Source organism: Muscardinus avellanarius (assembly GCF_963383645.1).
Source record: "Muscardinus avellanarius genome assembly, chromosome: 6".
In the NCBI taxonomy this organism is placed as follows: domain Eukaryota; kingdom Metazoa; phylum Chordata; class Mammalia; order Rodentia; family Gliridae; genus Muscardinus; species Muscardinus avellanarius.
The window spans coordinates 77631300-77653247 of record NC_137791.1 but is presented as its reverse complement, the minus strand read 5'-3'; the positions used below and the strand labels follow the sequence as shown (position 1 = coordinate 77653247).

Below are 21948 nucleotides of genomic sequence, written 5' to 3'. Positions count from 1 at the left end.
AAAAAGACAAACCAGACTTGGCAGTACCATCTGGGGGAATGGCCACATCCAAGGGACTTGGTCGGAAGTGCTTTCTCCTAATACGCTACGCCACGGCCGTGACCTCAGCTGCTCTCAGCATAGCCTCTTGTCCCTGGCGCTCCTGAGGAGGAGGAAACCTCAGAGCCAAGAGCAGTAGGACTACCCCCCCCATTTTTTTTTTTTTTTTAATACTGGGGATTAAACCTAGGGGCATTCTGCCTCTGAGCTATAATCCCAGCCCTATTTTTTATTTTGAAACAAGGTCTTGCTATGTTGCCAAGGCTGGCCTTGAATCTTTGGTCCTCCGGTCTCGGACTCCCAAGTACTGGGATTACAGGCACTGGCCACCACACTTAGCAGTAGAAGGAATTTCTTCTCATGAAAGAAGAGAAGTGTTATAAGTCCAGGCCTGGCTCACTGCCCCAGCTGGGTGCTTTCCAGGCAGATCATCGTCACAATGGACTCCTTGTATTTCTCCAGTCATTTGTTATTTCAAGGACATTTCTTGAAGACCTACTGTGTGTTAGATAGTAACTATGACTGACCTGGTTCTTGTTCTCCCCAATTTTCAAGGAAGACAGAAGAGTCCCAGGCAGTGGGGACACCACACTGTGTGGGAAGTGTTAGCACTGGAGAAGGAGAGGTAGTGGGCATTACAATAGAGACCTGTCTTCTCCTAGGGCAATGGAGGAGGCATCCCGGGGAGGCTTCGCATGAGCTGAGCCCACAGGGACGAATAGAAATGAGATGGAGAGAGGCCTCCACAGGGAGGAGATGAAGAGGCAGCGTTCAGGCTGGGTGGATTCGACTGGGAAAGCTTTGGATGAAGGAGCACGGCTATGTTAGAGGGGCGAGCTCGGCTGGTGTTCTCAAGCCCTGAGGGTCCCTGAAGACTTCCAAAGCTCTGTGGAGTGACAGTTAGGGGATCACTTTCCAAATCCCCAGCTTGCACATGTGCGCCTCCTCTGAGTTCGAGGACACTCAGCAGTAGAGACCCTGCTCTTACCTGAGCCTTCATATCACCCTTCTACACATTTCCAGAGAAGCACATTTTGTTTGTTTGTTTATTTATTTATTTTGCAGTACTGAGGATTGAACCTAGGGGCATTCTACCTCTGAGCTATACCCCTAGGCCTATTATTTATTCTTTATTTTCAAACAGGGTCTCACTAAGTTGTGGGGGCCTCCCTCAGTAGCTGAGGCTGGCCTTGAACCTGTGATCCTCCTGTCTCAGCTTCCCAAGTACTGGGATTACAAGCGTGCGCCGCCACAGCTGGCTGAGGAGCACATTTTATACTAAACCACCCAGAATTCTGCCACGGCACACTCTCAAGGGTCTGGGTGGGGACAGGGCCAAAGAAGAGTTCAAAACACTGGCATCTGCAAGGCCTCATCTCTCAGCACCTTAAACCATACTCAAATGGCCTGGCAGACTTTCCCTTCTGTTTCCTTCATCCTTAGTTTAGAAAGGTTTAGATGTATTTTGCCAACATTTGGATGCTTATTCTTTTGAGAAACTTCTACTACTGATTAAGATCTGTCCTTGACACTTTAGTATCTGGCCTTTTTTTAATCTTTGATATTCATTAACAAAACATCGATAGCATTTTATTAACATTTAAATGCGTATTCTTTTCGGGACCTTCTTACTTTAAAAGCAGTATCATTAGGCAGCATACAACATCGCAACATGAGCGTGCTGGTTTAGAAGATGAAGCCAGGGTGGGGGTTGGCTCAACAATACACATACTCACATTACGGATAAGCCAGCTGACTGGAGAGTGTCCCTGGAAAAGGGCAGCGATCATGTTCTCCCACCAAAAACCTTTATCTGCCGAGTTGAAGGAGGAACAATAAGCTTGTTGCCCAAGTGTCATTAAAAATCATCCCCTGATTTTGTTTCTTTCACATATTATTATAAACTGATGGAGGAGAAAGGATGGTTGATAGTCATTTTTACTAATATCCAGTTTTTAAAGATAAAAGGCTGACTTTCATGATAACCATGAAAATATTATATGCATATATGTCTATATGAATATGTACATATAATAAACATAGATGTTTTCTAGCTAGTAAAAATATGCAGATATTTACTCAACTTTTGAAAGCAGAATCTTTTGTACTTAGATACAAGAGTAATTATAGTAAAAGAAATAAATTCTATTAATTACTTAGGCAAAATTAAATCTTCCTTCCTTCCTTCCTTCCTTCCTTCCTTCCTTCCTTCCTTCCTTCCTTCCTTCCTTCCTTCCGTACTATGGATAGAACCTAGGGGCATTCTACCTACAAGCTATACTCCCAGCACTCTTTTCTATTCTTTATTTTGAAACTGGTCTCACTGAGTTGCAAAGGGCCTCACTAAGTAGTAGCTGAGGCTGTCCGTAAACCACGATCCTCCTGTCTCAGCCTCCTAAATGCTGGGATTACAAGTGTACACCACCATGCCCAGCTATATATCTTTCAAAGAAGTGGCTCACTGGGAAGAATGTAAAGAACTTGTATCTTTAAGTTTGATTTGGGCTTATATTTTAATAAATGCAAATTTATAGTAATTCCCCACATTATTTTCCTTTAAAAGTCTTTGTAGTGGACTTATTCCCATAGAAAAAATTTCAGAAAATAAGTAGTGCTGACCAAAATAGGCAAATTTGGCTTCATAGCAAATTTAATATTTTATACATTAAAAGACAATATTAGCCCGTATGATGGCATATGCCTGTAATTCTATTTCTTTGAAGGTTGAGACAAACAGGAGGATCACATTTTCAAGGATAAATTCAGCAGTAAAGAAAGATTCTCAGCAACCTTGCAAGACCCTGTTTCAAAACAAAGAAAAAAGGGCTGGGGATATAGTTCAGGGTTGAAAGTAGAATACCCCTGGGTTCAACCCCCATTAACAACACACATACACACACACACACACACACACACACACACACACACACACACACCACTATTAACACAGTTAAAAGACAACCCATAAAATGGGAGGAAATATTTATCATATATTTGATAAGGGATTTATGTCCAAAATAAATTGAGAGTTCTTAAAACTTAATGACATCAAAAACAAAAGCTGAATTTAAAAAACAGGGAGAGCCAAAAGTGATCTACAGATTCAATGCAGTTCCTATTAAAATACCAACAACATTCTTCATAGACCTAGAAAAATCACTCATGAATTTTATGTGGAGAAAGAAAAGACCCAGAATAGCCAAAGCAATTCTCAGCAATAAGAACCATGCAGGAGGCATCACAATCCCTGACTTCAAACTACACTACAGAGTGATAGTAGTAAAAACAGCATGGTATTGGCACAACAGGCATACAGACCAGTGGAACAGAACAGAAGATACAGAAACAAACCTACACACCCGTAGTCAATTGATCTTTGACAAAGGGGCCAAACTCATACTCCAGAGAAAAGTCAGTCTTTTCAACAAATGGTGCTGGGAGAACTGGCTATCCATTTGTAGAAAGATGGAACTAAATCCTTATCTCTCACCATGCACCAGAATCAATTCAAGATGAATCAAAGACTTAGAAACTGTGAAGTTATTAGAGGAGGGCATAGGCTCAACACTCCAACATATAGGCACAGGCAGTAAATTTCTCAACAAGACCCCCAAAAGGCAGAAAATTAAAGCAAGAATTAATAAGTAGAATGGCATCAGACTAAAAAGTTTCTGCTCATTGAAGGAAACCATGAAGAACCTAAAGAAAAAGCCTTACAGAATGGGGATCTTTACCAGCCACCACTCAGATGGAGGGCTAATATCCAGAATATACAAATATACACTAGCAAAACAACCCAATCAAGAAATGGGCAACTGAACTGAATAGACACTTCACAAAAGAAAAGATACAAATGGCCAATAGATACATGAAAAGATGTTCAACATCACTAGCCATCAGGGAGATGCAAATCAAAACTACGCTGAGATTCCATCTAACCCTAATCAGAGTGACAAGCATAACGAAATCAACTAACTACAAATGCTGGCAAGAATGTGGGGAAAGAGGAACTCTTTTACACTGTTGGTGGGAATGCAAACTAGTTTAGCCACTATGGAGATCAGTGTGGAGATTCCTTAGAAAACTAGGAATGGATCCACTCTATGATCTGGCTATACCACTCCTGAGTATCTTTCCAAAGGGGTTGGAAATCAGAGAACTACAGTAACATATGTATACCTGTGTTCATAGCAGCACAATTTTTTTTTTTTGGTGGTACTGGGGGTGGAACCCAGAGGCTTTCTACCTCTGGGCTATACTCCCAGACCTTTTTTATATTTTATTTGGAAACAGGGTCTCACTAAGTTTCTGAGAGCCTCACTAAGTAGCTGCGGCTGACCTCGAACCTGTGTGATCCTCCTGTCTCAGCCTCCCAAGTGCAGGGATTACAAGCGTGCACCACCACGCCCGGCGCAGCACAATTTTTAATAGCCAAAATATGGAACCAGCCTAGGTCTCCATTAACAGATGAATGGATTTCAAAATTATGGGAAATACACACAATGGAATTCTACTCAGCAATAAAGAAGAACAAAATCATCTCATTCTCAAGAAGATGTAAAGACATGGAGACCATCATGTTAAGTGAGATCAGTCAAGCACAGAAAGAGAAGGGACATATGTTTTCTCTAATATGCCCAAACTAGGGAGTATTGGGAATATGAGAGGGACTCCAGATAACGGAGGGGAAATCTTAGCAAAGCTAGAATGGAATGATAAGAGAGGAAGAAGGCTGAGGTTGATTAATGGAGGAGCTACATTTAAATATGTGTAAAAGTATGAATGTAGCATGGTCAACCTGGACACTCATTATTGGGAAGGGGAAAAAGGGGAACCAAGGGCAGAGGGCACCAAGCACAGTCTGAATGTATGCCATTTTCAATATGATCCACATAAACACACACACACACACACACACACAAAAAAAAAAAAAAAAAAAAAACAAAACAAAACAAAAAAAAAACGGGCAAAGCTAGCCAGGCGTGGTGGTGCATATTTGTAATCCTATCATTTAGGAGGCTGAGACAGGAGGATCACAGTTCACAAACAACCTCAGCTACTACTCAGAGAGGCCCTTTGCAATTCAGTGAGACTTTGTTTCAAAATAAAGAATAAAAACTAGGGTTGGGGGCATAGTTCAGAGGTAGAATGCCCCTGGGTTCCATCCCCAGTACCACATACACAAAAAAATAAATAAAAAATAAAAATATAAGTACAAACTGAACCAAAGGAAACAACATCAAGTCAATCAGGTTTCATCGGGTGAGTGACACTAGACTTTTTATTTTTTCCTTCAATATTGGGGATTGCACTCGGGCATTTTACCTCTGAGCTATACTCCTAGCCCTATTGTATTTTTTATTTGAAAATAGGATCTAAATTGCGAGGGCCTTGCTAAGTTGCTGAGGCTGGCTTTGAACCTGTGATCCTCTTGTCTTAGCCTCGTTTTAGGATGATAGCATGTGTCGTCATGCCCAGCTGACACTAAATTTTAAGATACTCCTTGGGTAAATTAGGCGTGGTGGCACACGCTTGTAATCCCAGTTCTTGGGAGGCTGAGACAGGAGGACCGCAGTTTGCAGACAGCCTCAGCTACTTAGTGAGTCCCTTTGCAACCCAGTGAGACCCTGTTTTAAAATAAAAAATAAGGCTAGCGGCATAGCTCGGAGGTAGAATGCCCCTGGGTTCCATCGCCAGTACCTCAAAAAATAAAAAAAAAGTCACACTTCCCCTAGATGGCTGCAATGGCTTCCCAATGGTCTCTGACTCCATCTTAACCCAACATATTCCAAGCTCCCTAGGACAGTGAGTGTTAACAGTAGAAATCAGATCTGTGTGCTCCTCGACCCAAACCCTTCCTGCAGCTTCCATTATGCTTCAAATCCAAATGCCTCGCAGACCCTGCACCATGGCTCAGGCTCCTCTCTACCTCTCGTTCACCACCCCCTTACTCCATGCTGGAACCACACTGCCCTCATTTTGGTTCTGGAAGCCACCAAGTGAACCTAGGGCCTTTGCCTTTGTGTTAAGTCCTGCAGGAATGGATTTCCCTGGGATCCCAGGGCCTTCCCTGACCTCCACCTGCGGCCACCCCCGCCCTCCTGCACACTCATCCACTCTTCCTGTGTTTCTTCCACTGCAGCGCGTCTCGCTCCCCAAGACCACCTTCCTGGTCGCAAGCCTGCTGACCCTCTCCCCTCGTTAGGATGGAAGTTGCTGCCACGTGGTTGTAGGTGTTCTCCCACATGTTCTATAGGTGAGCTGAACAGGGATATGGTGAAAAATGCCGGGGAGTTCATTTTGATTACCTCGTTCATCACCAGAAACCGTAAACTTCTGTGGACTCTGGCCAGTCCATAATCCTACATAGCCAATAAAGGTGGTTCCTGTGAATGCAATCTGAAATCAAGAGAGAAGGTATCATTTTACAGTTTCAACAAAATAGACATTGAGCCAGGTATGGTGGTGGCTCAAGCTGTAATCCCAGTACCTGAAAGACTGAGACAGAAGGATTGCCAAGTTTGCGGCCAGCTTCAGCAACCTTCTGAGGCCTTCTGAAACTTAGTGATACCCTGTTTCCAAATTAAAAAAAAAAAAAAAAAAGTACTAGCCGGGCATGGTGGTGCACGCTTGTAATCCCAGCATTCAGGAGGCTGAGACAGGAGGATTACAGTTTGCTGACAGTCTCAGCTACTTAGTGAGGCCCTTTGCAAGTCAGTGAGACCCTGTTTCTAAAAATAAGAATTAAAAAATAGGACGAGGGATGTAGCTTGGAGGTAGAATGCCCCTGGGTTCTATCCCCAGTGCCAAAAAAAAAAAAAAAAAAAAAAAACCCAAACTACATACACACACTGAAATTACTTGTTTTTCCCACAATTTTTTTTTTTTTGCAGGTCTGGTGATGGAACCCAGGGGCATTCGACCTCCAAGCTACACCCCTGCCCTATTTTTTTTTTTAATTATTCTTTATTTTTGAAACAGGGTCTCACTAAGTTACAGAGTGCCACACTAAGTAGCTGAGGTTGTCTGCGAACCGTGATCTTCCAGTCTCAGGCTCCCAAATGCTGAGATTACAAGTGTGTGGCACAACGCCCAGCTTGTCCTACAATTTTCTAGATGTTTTTCTTTTAAGTTTTTTTTTTTTTTTTTTTTTGAGGTACTGGGGGTGGAACCCAAAGGCTTTCTACCTCCGGGTTATACTCCCAGACCTAATTCCTATTTTATGTGAAAACAGGGTCTCACTAAGTTGCTAAGAGCCTCACTAAGTAGCTGAGGCTGGCTTCAAACCTGTGTGATCCTCCTGTCTCAGCCTCCCAAGTGCAGGGATTACAAGCGTGCGCCACCACGTCCAGCTCTTTTAAGTTTTAATAGTCTTCTAGAACAGGGGTGTGTGTGTGTGTGTGTGTGTGTGTGTGTGTTACTAGGGATAGGGATTGAACCCAGGGTCATTCTACCTCTGAGCTACACCCCTAGCTCTACTTTATCTTTTTGAAACGGGGTCTAATTTGCAGAGGGCCTCACTAAGTTGCTGAGGCTGGCCACGAACCTGCAATTCTCTCTCAGATTCCCAAGTATTAGGAATACAGGTGTGCACCACTGTGCCTGGCTTAGAACAGGAGTTCTTAACCTTGGGAACCCACAGGTAGAATTCAGGGAATGAACTGGAAGGGGAAAAAGGTGCATCTTTATGTTCACTAACCTCAAACTGAAGTCTAACTCCTATAATGAACGCGTACAACCAATCACACAGCGGCAGTAAGAGGTGCCCGCAATCCTGTCACCAGAAGGCTTCTCACACGCACCACACTGGCTGCAGAGAGTTTGAAATACTGCCTCCCACGGCTGTAACTACACGGAAGTAATGCAAGTTATTAGTCCACTGCTAAATCTAAGAGTATAATATAGATTCTATTTGGTATGGGGATTGAACCCAGGGGCCTTTTCTGAGCTACTTCTACTCTTTTTATATTTATTTTTAAACAAGTTCTTGTTAAGCTGCTGAGGCTAGCTGTCACCTTCTTCTTTCTTCTTCCTCCTCTCTCCTCTTCTCTTCCTTCTTTTTTTTTTTTTTTTAAGTGGTTCAGGGGATTGAACCCAGGGGCATTCTACCTCTAAGCTATACTCCTGGACCTATTTTATTTTGAAATGAGGTCTCACTAAGTTGCTGAGGCTGGCCATGAACCTGTGATCCTCCTGTCTCAGCCTCCCAAGTACTGGATTACAAGCATACACCACCACACCTGGCTACAGAGCTGCATTTCAACCTAACTTTCTTTGTAATCTTGTGTGTTTTGTGGTACTGGGGATTGAACCCAGGGGCATTCTACCTCTGAACTACACCCCAGCCCTATTTTATTTTTGTTCTGAAACAATATCTCACTAAGTTGATGAGAGTCTCAATACTTGCTGAGGCTGTCCTCTAACCTGCAATCTTCCTGTCTTAGCCTCCCAAATACTGGGATTGTAAGCATGTGCCACCACGCCTGGCTGTTTTGTGTATTTACAAAACGTTATTCACCAAAAGGGTCCATACACAAAGAAGCCCTATCCTAGAAGCAGTGAATGGGGGTTTGACTTAGAAACTTGTTTTGACTTGATTATAACAGATAAATATCATACATTTTATAAGTTCTGTAAGGCTAAAGGGGATGAGCAGGAGATTCAAAATATTTTAAAGTCATTTTACATACAACTTTCATTTAACCCTCATAATTATCTCATGAGTGAGAGAAATGACCCCCAACTAAATTTATTTAACAACTCCAATGACCGAAAGATACCACTCTATTACTATAGGAGAAAACCAAACTCTGCCAGTTATTTACAATATCAAATTTTATTTTTCAAGGAAGTACTTAGAACAGTGCAAAACTCATACTGTCCAGTAAAACTTAATAGTTTTATATTTTGAGAAATAAATTAGGTCTCAGTTAATATTTTGTCTTAGCAGCCAGGTATGGTGGTGCATGCTTGTAATCCCAGTACTTGGGAGGCTGAGACAGGAGGATCACAGGTTTGCAGCCAGCCTCAAAACTCATCTACTAGCCAGGCGTGGTAGAGCACACTTGTAATTCCAGCATTTGGGAGGCAGAGAATGGAGGATCTTGTTTCATGAACAGCCTCAGCTACTGATTAGTGAGGCCCTTTGCAACTCAGCGAGAACCTGTTTCAATATAAAGAATAAAAAAATAGGAGCCAGGCGTGGTGGCGCACGCTTGTAATCCCAGTATTCGGGAGGCTGAGACTAGAGGATTGATGTTCGCGGATAGCCTCAGCTACTTAGTGAGGCCCTCCACAACTTAATGAGACCCTGTTTCAAAATAAAAAATTAAAAACAGGGCAGGGGGTGTAGCTCGGAGATTGAATGACCCCAGGTTCCATCCCCAGACCCGTAAAAAAAAAAAATATGGCTGGGGGTGTAGCTTAGAGATAGAATCCCCCTGGGTTCCATCCCCAGTACTGCAAAACAAACAAACAAAGTCAGCTACTTAGTAAGGCCCTTGCAATTAGCGAAACCCTGTTTCAAAATAAAGAATAAAAAATTGGGTTGGGGGTGTAGCTCAGAGATGTAATGCCCCAGGTTCAATCCCCAGTAAGGCAAAAAGAAGAAAAAGAAAAAAAAATTAATTATATGAAAAAGATCAGAAGTAATTATGATAAGTGGTCATCTCATTTGCATGGCACACTGACCCTCACACTAGTGTCATTCCTGAAGGGTTAAGAAAATTCAAGACAGACAAACGCACTCAACAGCCCACCAGGCTCCAGAGAGGAGCGGCGGACACTGAGCCGAGGTAAGCCGCTGCGGAACATCCGGGCGGAATTCGGCAGATTTTTCGGCACAGGGAGTATCTAAAGCTCCCAGTGGCTGGGCTTAGCACACTCTGCAGAGACTCAGAGCAGAGCTCAAAACCAGAAAAGAAATATGCCAGCCTCACAGCTAAGGGCATGACAGCGGCGCCATATTGCCACCGGCAGCAGCAGCAGTGAATTCATTGAGTCCACTACAGCTCCATTAGCGAACTCAACAACAGTGAGTCAAATTGCGTCCCCTAGAGGAGAAACCCCAGTACTGCATTCCCAGGGACATGACCCAGTGGGGGAGTGGCGGTGGCAGAGATATCACACCATAGGAGAACACCCAACCTGGCACCACCCATGGTCTAAAGCAACCTCATTTGACTACCTGGGTCTAAGACTCTGCGATACAACCCAGTAAAGGAGTAGTGGGGACTGAGATACCACAGACTCGAGATCCAGAGCACCTTAAGTGAAGTCGTAGTGACCAAGGGAAGAACCCAGAGAAGGCACAAACTTCCCAAATCATGGGAAAGAGAAATAACAATGGAGCAATGAATGCCCATAACCCCACAACATCAGAACCTGATAAAACAGAAATTCAGAGATTTCTAGAAGATCAAATAAGGAAAATCACTGTAGAAATATCAGAGGTGTTTTGAAAAGAATTTAGAGAGAGCCAAAAAGAGATAAAGGATGCAATTAATGAAGTAAAGACCTCAATTCAAAGTACAAACAACCGATTAGACCACATGGAGAATAGAATCTTGCGCTTAGAAGATGAGCACTCCAAAAATGAACGCATAGTTTCTAATCTAGAAAAAAATATCCGACAGCAGGAATCTGACATTGAAGAAATATGGGCCCATTTTAAGAGAGCTAACCTAAGAATAATTAGAATAGAGGAGGGAAAAGAAGGTGAAACCAAAGGGATCAACAATCTCTTCAAGGAAGTAATAGCAGAAAATTTTCCAAACATAGAGCAAGAGGTTGATACACAGGTCCAGGAAACTTATAGAACTCCCTTTAGACAGGATCGGAGAAGAGGATCCCCACGCCACATAATTGTCAAAATGACCAATGTGGAAGCCAAGCAGAGAATCTTAAAGGCAACAAAAACAAAGGGCCAAGTGACCTTCAGAGGCAAACCAATTAGAATCACTCCAGACTTCCCAAACCAAGTCACGAGAGCCAGAAGGGCTTGGAGTAACATATTCCAAACTCTGAAAGAAAACAACTTCCAGCCAAAAATTTCCTACCCAGCAAAACTTTCTATCAAATTAGATGGGGAAACAAGAAGCTTCCATGACAAACAGAAACTGAAGGAATTTATGTCTTCAAAACCAGCGCTAGAGAAAATACTCAAAGAGATTAACTACAAAGAAGAATTAGGTAACACACACCAGAACCAGAGAAACAAGATTCTCCATCCAACAGACAACTAAGATTGGTTATCTGTGGAGATTCATTATGTTAATCTTTTACCTATCTCTTAGTTGTATTGTTTGCTTTTATTGTTGCTAACTTTTAGGATTTCTAGTTGGAATATTAATATACCTTCAGATATAGCATTTGGAAATATTTTACCCCATTCTATCAGTAACTTTTAACTCTGTTTATATTGTCTTTGGATATACAATATTTTTTTATTTTTTAGGGAGTTTGTATACCCTTTTGTTGCCTGTGCCATTGAAATCATATCCAAGAAATCACTGCCAATTTCAATGTTGTGAGGTTTTATGACCCAGATTTTCTTCTAAAAGTTTATAGTCTTAAGATTTATAATTAGGGCTTTTATCTATTTTGAGTTAATATTTGTATATGGGGTTAGGTAAGGGTCCAATTTTATTCTTTTTCATGTACTTATTATTTTTCAACAATATTTAGTTAAAAGATTATTATTTCCTCTACCAAATGTTCTTGGAAACCTTGTCAAAAATAACTTGACAATATATGGAAGAATTTATCTCTAGGCATTTATTTAACTCCAATGGTTTATATATCTGCCTTTATAACAGTAATATACTGTTTCAATTATTGTAGCTTTATATGGTTTGAAATCAGAAAATATACATCTTCTAGCTTTGTTCTTTTTTGAGATCGTTTTGGGTATCTAGAGTCCATATTCTATATTAGGATAGATTTTTTTTTCTGAAAAATAAATATATAAATATATGATAGTTTCACCTAAAAAAAAAGAAAAAAATATTCTCTGGTAAGAAAGAAAGCAAAAAGAAATATTGAAATGTTATCTTTAAGTTATCAAAAGCTTGGTATCAGACAAATGAAACTGTTATGTGAGATTATCATTTTTAATTTTGGATAAATTGCTATAATACTATATGTCAACCACTAAGCCAAGCATGGGAAGGAGGGATGGGGAGGGAACGGGGCGAGGATTGGGTAGGGGCTAACTGGGCATTGTGTGCATGTATGTCTACAAAAGTTTTTTTTTTATCCCACTATGATGTGTGAATACAGTGCACCAATAAAAAAATAAAATATAAAAATAAAGAAAGAAAAAAAGAAAATTCAAGTTATGAAAACCAAAATCACATTGTATTTCCAATTATAGAACATAATCAAAGTTATAAGATAGTTTACCTTGCAGATCTACAAATTGGTCTATTATTAAATCTTTGTACATCCCACTTGTCTCTGCCAAGTTGGTTAATGTAAACCCCAATTTACAGTCTGAGGCCAAATTTTGGCAAAAACAACAGCAGCAGCAGCAGCAACTACTCGATGTGGGGGCCTGGGTTCTCTGTCCCACCTCCCACGCCTGCACCCTGCGATTGGGCGCAGGTTAGTCTTCGTGAGGCCCAGCTCCCTTGGCTAGAAAATGTTGACTTATGTCAACCTCTCAGGGTTGCTTGAAGGTTCAAATTAGGTCCCACATAGAAGAATACTTTAAAAATTATAAGCACTGGGCACAAATGGAAAGGGAACTGCTTTGTGGGCAACCTATATTTAATTTAGCAAAACAATTTATTGCCCAGGAGCACTGTGCTGAAAGATAATACGCAGTGTAAGCTGGCTAGGTTTAGTAGGAATAACCTGAGCCCAAGAGCAAAGCACCTTAATGAACCTCTTCTCGTAGCAGCTCCAGGACAAGCCAAAACAGATAAGGCAAAGACTGTTAGAGTGAGCTTTAGAGGGAACAGCTGAAATAGTTTATTTTCAGTGCACCTGTTCCTTTGTCTATTTATAAAAATATTTCCAGCTGTGGGGCGTTGTGGCGCACGCTTGTAATTCCCGCGCTTGGGAGGGAGAGACAGGAGGATCGCGCAGGTTCAAAGCCAGGTTCAAAGCCAGCCGCGCACACTGGCTTAGGAGACCCTGTTTTCAAATTTAAAAAAAAAAATGTAAAAATAGGTCTGGGAGTGTAACCCGGAAGTAGAAGGGCTTCCAGGAACCCCAGTACCACACACACACACACACACACACACACACACACACAAATTTCCAGCTGAGGAGAGTGGTACACACCTATCATCTCAGCTACTCAGGAGGCTGAGGCAGGAGAATTGCAAGTTTGAGGCTAGTCTAGACTTAGTGAGATCCTGTTTCAAAAATAAAATGGGTTTAGGGGTGTGGCTCCATGTTAGAGTAAAACTGGGTATAATCCTTAATACTGCAAATTAAATAAAATAATTTAAAGAGAATATTTTCTCATTGTAGACAATGGAGAAAAACAAGTAAATTAAAACAAATTTTCCACCATTCAGTAATAATTTAATATTTTAGCAAATTTCCTTAAAGAATTTATTTTGCATTTATATTAGTATATTGTTATCATTTAAAATTACTTTGGAGTAAGTCTTCAGACAGGCATCATCAAATTGTTAATAATGGCAAAGTGAGCTGGGCGTGGTGACACACGCTTGTAATCCCAGCATTTGGGAGGCTGACACAGGAGGATCATGGTTCCCAGATAGTCTCATCTACTTAGTGAGGCCCTTTGCAACTCAGTGAGATCCTGTTTCAAAATAAAGAATAAAACATAAGGCTGGGGTGTAGCTCAGAGGTAGAATGCCCCTGGGTTCCATCCCCAGCACCGGGGCGTGGGGGCAAAGTAAAGAAATTAAATTGAATTAAGTTGAAAAAAGAAAGTTTTACTTTAAACAATTCTGTATTATTTAAATTTTATAAGAAAAAAGGTTGTTTTTACTTTTGTGGTACTGGGAGTTGACTCACAGGCATTCTACCTCTGAGCTTCACTCTCAGCCCTATTTTAATTTTTATTTTGAAACAGGGCCTCACGAAGTTGCTGAGGCTGACTGTGAACCTTTGATCCTCCTGTCTCAGCCTCCCAAGTATTGGGATTACAAGGCATGCGCCACCATGCCCAACTAGAAAAAAGTTTTTCTTTGTAAAAGCGTATGACTAAATGAATAATCAAAAAACCACATTTTTAGTATTTCTGAGTCCATCCCTCAATGTAAAGAACAAAAAGAATGTAGTCATCCTTAGAACCCAAACTGCCCAAACTTGTCTTTTGCATGCTCTGTTCTGTTTCTTAGCAATTATATACTTTGTTATTCAAGGAGCACTGAATAGTGCTGTCTCTCTAGAAGTTTTCACAGTCACATGACAAACTGTAAATATTAGATCTTTCTGGGGATGGAAATGAGGGGCATTTTGCCTCTGAGCGATATCCCCAGACCTGTTTTGTATTTTTATTTTGAAACAGGGTCTCATTAAGTTGCTGCGGACCTTGCAGAGTTGCTGAGGCGGGCCACAGACCTGTGATCCTCCTGTCTCACCCTCCAAGTACTGGGATTACAGCATGCACCACCATGCCCAGCTACTAAATTATACACCTAAAGAGACCCTGCTGAAAACAAAATCATATAAGTATAATTTTTGTGTGTGGGGGTGGTACTGAGATTGAACATAGAGGCATTCTACCTCTGGGCTATCCCCCGTCCCCAGCCCTGTTTTTTTTTTTATTTTTTTTATTTTAAAACAATGTCTCACTAGGTTGATGAAAATCTCACTACTTGCTGAGTCTGTCCTTGAACCTGCAATCCTTCTGTCTCAGCCTCCCAAGTACTAGTATTATAAGCATGCACCACCACTCCCGGCAAGTTATTTTTTAACCCACAAGAAGAGTGATGTGGGTAATCACACTTATTAAATGAAGGTCCATTTATTTGGCCACTATTTATCAAGCACCTACCACATGCTTTATATGGATTGCTTAATTTAGCCTTAGTGACTATTTCAATAAAGTAATTATTAACGTCTCCAAGCTGTTGTCCACAAAAAAGGTCTCAGTAATTCTCCGGGTTCACAGAGGAAGGAACAGAAGCAGGATTGAAACTCAAGACTGTCAGACCCCAAAGCTGAGTGGTCCTATCACCACAGGTTGGGCCTTCTCTAATCCAGAAACAGCCTGAACATGGAAAAGCAGAAGAAGGAGCTGATGCAGGATAGAAATGGAAGTCTAGCTAGGCTCAGTGGTGCATGCCTGGAATCCCGGGACTTGGGAGGCTGAGAAAGGAGGATTGTAGGTTTGCAGCCAGCCTGCAACTTAGTGAGGAGACCCTATTTCAAAATAGAAAAATAAACAGCCAGGCATGGTGGTACACGCTTGTAATCCTAGAATCTGGGAGGCTGAGACAGGAGGATCACGGTTTGAGGACAGTCTCAGCTACTTAGTGAGGTCCTTTGCAACTCAGTGAGACTCTGTTTCAAAATAAAGAATAAAAAATAGGGCTGGGCTATAGCTCGGAGGCAGCATGCCCCTCATTTCAATCCCTAGTTTTTTTTTGTTGTTGTTGTTTTTGTTGAGGGTCTGGGTATAGAACCCAGGGGCATTCGACCTCCAAGCTACACCCCCTGCCCTATTTTTTATTCTTTATTTTGAAACAGGGTCTCACTGAGTTGCAGCGGGCCTCACTAAGTAGTAGCTGAGGCTGTCCATGAACCACAATCCTCCGGTCTCAGCCTCCCGAATGCTGGGATTATAAGCCTGCGCCACCACGCCCGGCTTCAATCGCTAGTATTGAGGGGGGGGGTAGTTTGAGAATGAATGAATATGAATCCCCTAAGGAAAACTGATAGACCTCTTTAAGTCCAAGCTCAATCATAAACAACCCTTTTTCCTATATCCATCACTGATCTAAATCTCTCTCCTGGTTTGCATCTCCGAGGAGTTTGCTGGTTTCTGTACAATGACAACACACTTACGTTGCTAAGTGGCTAGAAAGTCTTTTGGATGTCTGTATCTTACACTGTGTGGACCATACCTGCCCATTCTTTAAGAACTGCACATCCACTGTCAGCTTGCGTAAGAGATTTCCAAAAGGATAGTCCAGATTCCGACCATGATATATGTGGCCACTGGAGTCTTGAGCCACAATGCTGGTGCAGAATCTGAGAAAAAGGAAAAGTCCAACATGAATAAACCAGAAAAACAAAGAAACCAGGGGTGGTGGCGCCTGCCTACAGTCCCAGTGCTCAAGAGGCCGAGACTGAGGATTGCAGATTCACAGCAGCCTTAGCAATTTAGTGAAACTCTGTTTAAAAATAAAAATTAGCCGGGTGTGGTGGCACACACTTGTAATCCCAGCTCTTGGGAGGATGAGACAGGAGGATCACACAGGTTCGAAGCCAGCCTCAGCTACTGAGTGAGGCTCTCAGAAACTTAGTGAGACCCTGTTTCCAAATAAATTATAAAATAGGGCTGGGGGTATAGCCTGGAGGTAGAAAGCCCCTGGGTTCCACCCCCAGTACTACCAAAAAAAAAAAAAAAATTATAAGGGCTGGGGGTGGGGCTCAGAGGCAAAATGACCCTGGGTTTAATCCCTAGTATGACAAAACAAACTACCTACCAACAAAAAACAAAATAAGCCAGGCACGGTGGTGGATACTTGTAATCCCAGCATTTGGGAGGCTGAGACAGGAAGATTGTGGTTTGTGGACGGCCTCAGCTTCTTAGTGAGGCCTTTTGCAATACAGTGAGACCCTGTTTCAAAATTTAAAAAAAAATAAAATAAATAGGGCTGGGGGTATAGCTTAAAGGTAGAATGATAGTAAATTTCATTCCCACTACTTAAATATATATACATATAAGATTTAAAATATCTATATAATTTTATATACATAATTATAGATAATATATAGAAAAATATATACAATTTAAAAATAAAAAAAGCACTGGAGGTATAACTCAGAAGTAGAATGCCTCTGGATTCAATCTTTGTTATCCCCAACACACAATAAAGAAGAAGGGAGGGAGGGAAGGAGGAATGAGTTTTTCTTTTTCTGGGGAGAGGGTGTGTTATTGGGGATTGAACCCAAGGCCTGAAGGATACATGCTAGGCAAGTGCTCTACCATTGAGCTACACCCCCAGCCCTAGAGCGGCACTGCAAACATACTGAACAAGAATTTCCTCAACCACATCCTGAGTGAAAGGGACCCATGCCGGCTCAGCGAGACCACTGAATTCTGCTTCGTCTCTGCTTGGTGGTGTGTGTTCTATTTAGCCCTTTATTCAGGGCTACCTCAAGCTCATCTCTCTATACTATGAATTCTCAGAGTGGGTACAATGGCACAAAACCACTTGGTTCCAATTGGGAAAATGGTCAGCTCTTTGAGAGCTGGGCACTGCTCCCGTTCCTCTCAGAGTTGGTTACACAGATCTAGTAAAAAGGATTCTAAAAACATCTGGCTTAGCCAGGCATGGCGGTGCACGCCTGTAATCCCAATGCTTGGGAGTCTTAGAAAGGAGGATCACAGGTTGGAGACCGGCCTCATAAACTTAGTAAGACCCTGTTTCAAAACAAAAGCGTGAGCCGGGCGAGGTGGTGCAGGCTTGTAATGCCAGCATTTGGGAGGTGGAGAGAGGAGGATCAAGGTTCAGTTTTAGTGAGGAGCCCTTTGCAATTCAGTGAGACCCTGTTTCAAAATAAAGAACAAAAAATAGGGCGGGAGTATAGTTCAGAGGTAGAATGCCCCTGGGTTCCATCCCCAGTATAGGAAAAAAAAAAAAAAAAAAGTATAAAAAGGGCTGAGAGGGCTGTATCATAAAAACAAAACAAAACCAAAACACTCCTGGCAAGAGAAAAACAGTTTGAGGACAAGAGGAGGATGTTTGTTAAAATTTAATTATTGGTATTATCTGAGAATATTTAGTGTTTAGTGTTCTGTGAAAAAAATATATATAGTATGCCCAATTCTGGAGGAGAAAGTCTATGCCCACAAACAAACTGTGAGGAAATACCATGAAGGACTGGTAATCAATTCTGAGTAACAGGACTATTGTTAGTTTCCTTCTTTATATTTTTCTTTACTGCTGCTTTCCTAGAATGATTACATATTACTTTTATAATCAGTAAAAAAGCAATTGTTACTTTTTTGTTTGTTTAAGGAAGGAAGCTTGGAGGTTGTACTTCCTTCCATGGTTTCTGACCTGAACTTCAAAGGGTTTGTGCCAGGGAGGGGACTGATAAAATATGAGAAGTGGCTAAAGCAAAGTTTGCAGAATCTGTTTCAAAGGCGGTTTTTCAAAATTGGCAAGATAACCACCATTTCACATCCTGCAAATGCACTCTGGCCTGCTGTGGCTCACATGTGCAGGAGACAGCCCAGGCGAGGGCTGCCTTTGGGAGGGGTGCTGCCCAGGGCGCTGGGACTTGTGTGCTTTTAGCAGCAGCTCTGTAACTCACCAGCCACCAAGCTGCCAGCAACTTGTTCCCTCTGAGACCTGGTTTCCACATCACAAAACAGAACTACCACCTTCCCCATAGGGTTGTACCCAGTAGACTCAAGCAGTATAGCTAGCATTCTTCTGATCCAAACAGTCTTACCTCAGAAACGAGGACAAACCATTTCCTTTGTTAACACCTGTGGAATCTGACGGTGGCAATTTAATTATGAAGACCTTAATCAGAGATTCCAAAGTTACAAGTTTTTATTTTTAACTAGAAATTTTACTTTAATCTGCTTGAACATGGAGACTTCAAAAGAGGGCAAAAATGATCAGTGAATTATCATTGAGAAAGTCACATAGGACAAAGTTGGAGGCAGAAGAGAAGGATGATAAAATTAACTTAGTTCAAGCAGGATATGGTGGCATGGTGCCGCATACTTGTAATCCCGGCATTGGGGAGGCTGAGACCAGAGGATCGTGGTTTGCGGACAGCCTCAGCCTCTTAGCAAGGCCCTTCACAACTCAGTGAGACCCTGTTTCAAAAAATAAAAAGACTGAAAAATAGGACTGGAGGTATAGCTTGGAGGTAGAATGCCCCTGGGTTCCATTCCCAGTACTTAAGAGAAAAAAAAAAAAGGGAAAAATTAACTTGGTTCAATTGAAAAGCACTCTCGTCGAGCAGGCCTGTGTTGTAGGTGCATTGGAAAGCATTTTTCTCAAGAGGAAAGCAGTCACACTGCTTCCAAATGTACTCTTCTTCCTAGGTGTTCTGGGAAGATGCCAAGGGCAGTAGTTTTATTACTAAAGGACTTTTTTTTTTTTTTTTCTGTACTGGTGATGGAACCCAGGGGCATTCTACCTCCGAGCAATACCCCAGCCCTATTTTTTTTTTTTTTTGAAACAGGGTTTCACTGAATTGCAAAGGGCCTAAGTAGCTGAGGCTGGCTTCGAATCTGTGCAATCCTCCTGTCTCAGTCTCCCAAATGCTGGGAGTACAAGCATGAGTCACCACACCTGGCTACTAAAGGACTTTTTATTTTATTTCTCTTAGTATTAAAGACTCCCCCTTCCCTTTCATCATTAGGCAGCCAGAAGCCATAAAGATCTACCAGTTACTCATAGGCTGGAAAAATAATGTCTTAAAGGCAAAGCCGGGCCAAACCCCTCTAACTTTCTGGACCTGTTCCTGAGTCTACATAAAGTGTCCCCCTGCACATCCCCCTGGGATGGATGGCCCGCCTCATACTGCTTTCAGTTTTTTACTCTACATGTTATTAGGCCCGGTCCTCAGATCTAAGTGTAGCCTTATTAGACAGAATTCCCTATGACCGGCCAAGACAAACATCAAGGGCTACATTTGGGGGCCAGTTAAGAGCAGGATGGCCGGTTGGGGCAGGTGTGCAGCTGGAGGGCACTAGGTCAACTAGAAGGGTCCCCATGAGAGTGGAGTTCCCAAAACTTTCTGGAAAAGTACATTTTAAACAGAGTTTTAAAAATGGGATGCTACCATTTTGAAAATGGGATGCTAGTTTGATGGAAAAATGGGAACTTCAGGTACAGGGTAAGTTCAGTGTTAGGACAAGAAAGCTGCCTTCTTTCTAGAAGCGCAACATCTGCGGCTCAGAGTTCCCCAGAGGCAGGAGGGGCCGGGCAGGTTTGGGGTCAGCCGGTCAGGGTCTTGTTTTTCTCTCCCCGGCGCCGGAATGGACACTCACGCGGAGGACTCGTAGGCCAGGTTGACGAGGAGCCCCTCGGCCAGGCTGATGTCCAGGAAGTCGCACACGCCGCGGATCTCGTCGGTGAACGGCTGGGGCAGGAGGCTCTCCAGCTCCACGACCCCCTTTCTGACCAACGCCAGGACCCACGTGGGGACCCTGTCTCTAGAGAGAAAGGCCCGAGGGCGTCAGGCCTGCTCAGGCCGGGCGGAGGCGGCGAGGTGGAGGGCCGGGACCCCTGGACCCACCGGGCACCGGGGGAGGGGGCGCTCCGCAGCATCCAGAGGGGAAAAGAAATCTCGGCGAGGCTGACCCCAAGGAAAGCCGGGCCCGAGGCCTGCGGGAAGGCGCTGCTCCCGTCCCTGCCCGTGCAGAGCAGCTCGGGTGCCGCCCGCGCCGCGGGTACCAGCGGGGAACCGGAGCAAGCAGCGCCCCCCCCCCGCCGGGAACCGGAGCAAGCAGCGCCCCCCCCCGCCGGGAACCGGAGCAAGCAGCGCCCCCCCCCCGCCGGGAACCGGAGCAAGCAGCGCCCCCCCCCCGCCGGGAACCGGAGCAAGCAGCGCCCCCCCCCCCGCCGGGAACCGGAGGAAGCAGCGCCCCCCCACCCCCGGCGCAGCTCGGAGCCGCCGCGGAAGCCGAGCGAGGCCCGCAGGGGCGGGCGGGCTGGGGGCTGGGGGTGGACGGGCAGGGGGCGGGAGGGCGCCGGCTCCCCCGCCCCGGCCGGAGTCTGCGCTCACCCGATGATCTGCGCCACCGCGGCGCGCACCAGGTCGGGGTCGAAGCGCCGCAGCACCGGCAGCCAGCGCCGCTGGGGGGCCGCGTCCAGGCTCACGTTGAAGCGCGGCGGCGCCGCGGGCGAGGCGGCGGGCCCCGGGCGCGCCCCGGCCAGCGCCAGCGCCAGCGCCAGCGCCAGCGCCAGGGCCGCCCCGCCGCGCACGCCGGGCATGGCTCGGCCCCGCGCCCCGAGCGCACCCCGTCGCCACTGCCACCGCCACCTCGGGAGCCCGGGAACCGAGCAGGGAGGAGGGCGGGGCGGCCCCGCCCCCGAGAGGAGCCGAGCCCGGGAGCCCAGCTCCGCCCGCCCCCCAGCTCCGCCCGCCCCCCAGCTCCGCCCGCCCCCCAGCTCCGCCCGCCCCCCAGCTCCGCCCGCCCCCCAGCTCCGCCCGCCCCCCAGCTCCGCCCGCCCCCCAGCTCCGCCCGCCCCCCAGCTCCGCCCGCCCCCCAGCTCCGCCCGCCCCCCAGCTCCGCCCGCCCCCCAGCTCCGCCCGCCCCCCAGCTCCGCCCGCCCCCCAGCTCCGCCCGCCCCCCAGCTCCGCCCGCCCCCCAGCTCCGCCCGCCCCCCAGCTCCGCCCGCCCCCCAGCTCCGCCCGCCCCCCAGCTCCGCCCGCCCCCCAGCTCAACTCAGCTCAGCCCTGCCTCCAAGCTCAGTCCCGCCCCACCCCGTCCGCCCCCCAAGCTCAACTCAGTTTAGCCCCGCCCAGCTAAGCCCGCCCCCCAAGCTCAACTCAGCTCAGCCCCGCCCAGCTCAGTCCGTCCCCCCCCCCCTCCACTCAGCTCCGCCCCCCCAGCCCGGGTCCCCAGTGCTCCTGCGCTCAGCCTAGACCCGAGTCATCCACTGCAGGGGCGCAGTAGGCAGCAGAGTCCCGCTAATAGCAAAAGGTATTGGGGAAGTTCTACTTTGGTAGAAAGGAATCAGTCCTCCACACATCCCATCTCCACCTCATTGCTTATTTTTA

General features: G+C 44.8%; 1 protein-coding gene across 1 annotated transcript in view; it reads right to left on the bottom strand.

Annotated features, from left to right (window-relative positions):
• Positions 1-21158, bottom strand: part of NAAA (N-acylethanolamine acid amidase) — a gene marked incomplete at its 5' end in the record, with an annotated part of 34280 nt that extends 13122 nt beyond the window's left edge. The window contains 5 exons of the mRNA XM_080697218.1: positions 1776-1852; positions 6348-6438; positions 16092-16218; positions 20213-20377; positions 20950-21158. Of these exons, the coding sequence (XP_080553344.1) occupies positions 1776-1852; positions 6348-6438; positions 16092-16218; positions 20213-20377; positions 20950-21158 (669 nt within the window). The remainder of the gene's footprint in view (positions 1-1775; positions 1853-6347; positions 6439-16091; positions 16219-20212; positions 20378-20949) is intronic.
• Between the last annotated feature and the right edge of the window lie 790 nt (positions 21159-21948).